This window comes from Neophocaena asiaeorientalis, unplaced genomic scaffold (genome assembly GCF_003031525.2).
Source record: "Neophocaena asiaeorientalis asiaeorientalis breed wild unplaced genomic scaffold, Neophocaena_asiaeorientalis_V1.1 scaffold779, whole genome shotgun sequence".
Lineage (NCBI taxonomy): Eukaryota > Metazoa > Chordata > Mammalia > Artiodactyla > Phocoenidae > Neophocaena > Neophocaena asiaeorientalis.
The window spans coordinates 434956-436416 of record NW_020171983.1 but is presented as its reverse complement, the minus strand read 5'-3'; the positions used below and the strand labels follow the sequence as shown (position 1 = coordinate 436416).

The 1461-nt window shown below is 62.6% G+C and overlaps 1 protein-coding gene across 1 annotated transcript in view; it reads right to left on the bottom strand.

Annotated features, from left to right (window-relative positions):
• Positions 1-927: 927 nt before the first annotated feature.
• CACNA2D2 (calcium voltage-gated channel auxiliary subunit alpha2delta 2) overlaps positions 928-1461 on the bottom strand; it is a 112183-nt gene continuing 111649 nt past the window's right edge. Inside the window, exons 36-38 of the mRNA XM_024746606.1 lie at positions 1349-1458; positions 1179-1261; positions 928-1059 (exon numbers count right to left, since the gene is read on the bottom strand). Coding sequence (XP_024602374.1) covers positions 928-1059; positions 1179-1261; positions 1349-1458 — 325 coding nt within the window. The remainder of the gene's footprint in view (positions 1060-1178; positions 1262-1348; positions 1459-1461) is intronic.

Below are 1461 nucleotides of genomic sequence, written 5' to 3'. Positions count from 1 at the left end.
GCCAGGGAGTGTGTGAGTGGGAAAGACAGGCCTGAGTGTATAAGGGGCAGATTGGGGGTGGGATGACCCAGCTAGGAGTAATCAAGTCACCCCCGCTAAGGCAAAGGGTGATGCCTGGTGAGAGTTCCTCTGCTGAGGGGTGCAGGCAGTGGCATGTGGTCCCACTGGGGGCCTGACACTAGTGAGAAATGGTTACAGTGAGCACCTGGCAGGGTCAGGGGCAATAAGGGGACACTGGCGGCTAGGTCAGGACAGAGGGGTCTTCACCCTTTGCCCCAGCATTTGGCACTGTTTGACATTCAGCTTTAGAGATGGGGGACCAGCTGGGTTACAGGTCACATAAGAGGCGGATGGTGAGCAGGAGATGGAGTGTGCACATGCCAACCTCCTACCAACCCCTCACCCCGTATAAGGCTTTGTGAGCCCCCACCCTCACCCCACCCCAGGGTGTGTGTGTCTGTGCACGTCTGTTTGTGTGTGTGCCCTCCTGGGTATGTCGGAGTCCAGTTTCTGCCCTCAGGGCTCCAGATGTGTATGGGGTTGAGTCTTAGCCGGTGTCACTGTCACTGTCCTGCCACCTGCCGGGCTTGGGGAGGGACAGGTGGCTGTAGGCCTGAGAGAGGCAGGAGCTCATTGGGGGCTGCCCCAGGACCTCTCTCCTGCCAGGACTTAAGCTGGGATGCACAGGCCTCAAACTGCCCATCTCAATTTCCTCCATTATTCCCAGATTTAGCCCTGGGTGTAGCAGAAGGGCCAGGTTAGAGGAGTCCAGCTGGGGCAAGACCTAGGTCTTCCACACAAAGGGAGCCTCGGGGCAGGGCGGGCAGTGGAGGTCTGGTTTGGCACCAGTACTGTGGCCTCCCTGGCCCAGCCCTCCGGGGTGGGTGAGTCCAGTGGGAATGAGGGGTCTGGGGACACTCTGACAGTTCAGCAGCCTTGGGCGTGGACTTGAGGCTGCGGCCGGGGAGGCAGGCTCAGGAGGAGCAGCAGCTGCAGGGACACCAAGACGCCCAACGACGGTGGGAAAGAGGCTCCGCGGCCGCAGTCTGAGGTATCTTCCTGTGGAAAGAGACAAGGAGCAGCCGGTCTGCCCGGGCTGGGCGGGCAGGGGGTGCGCAGGGCCGCACTAGCCCTGGGGCAGGGGAGCTGCAGGTCAAGGCCGCCGCCCCCCTCCTCACCGTGGCGTTGTAGTCGAAGCAGATGTGTGGGCCTCTCCGGTATCGGGGTCTCTGCACCAGTTCACACTGCTCCGGGCCGTCCGCTGGGCATGGGTGGGGAGTCAAGGGGGCGGCGGCACAGAGGGAACGCGCTGGGCGGGAGGGGCCGGGGAGCAACGCGGGAAGGATACAGTGTGTCTCCTTCTGCAGCAGCCGGCCGGCCTCACACTGGCTGCACAGCGGCTTCTCTGCCACCACGAAGAGAAGGTTGGTGTGGGTGAGTCTCTGCGCGTGGAAGAGCCTG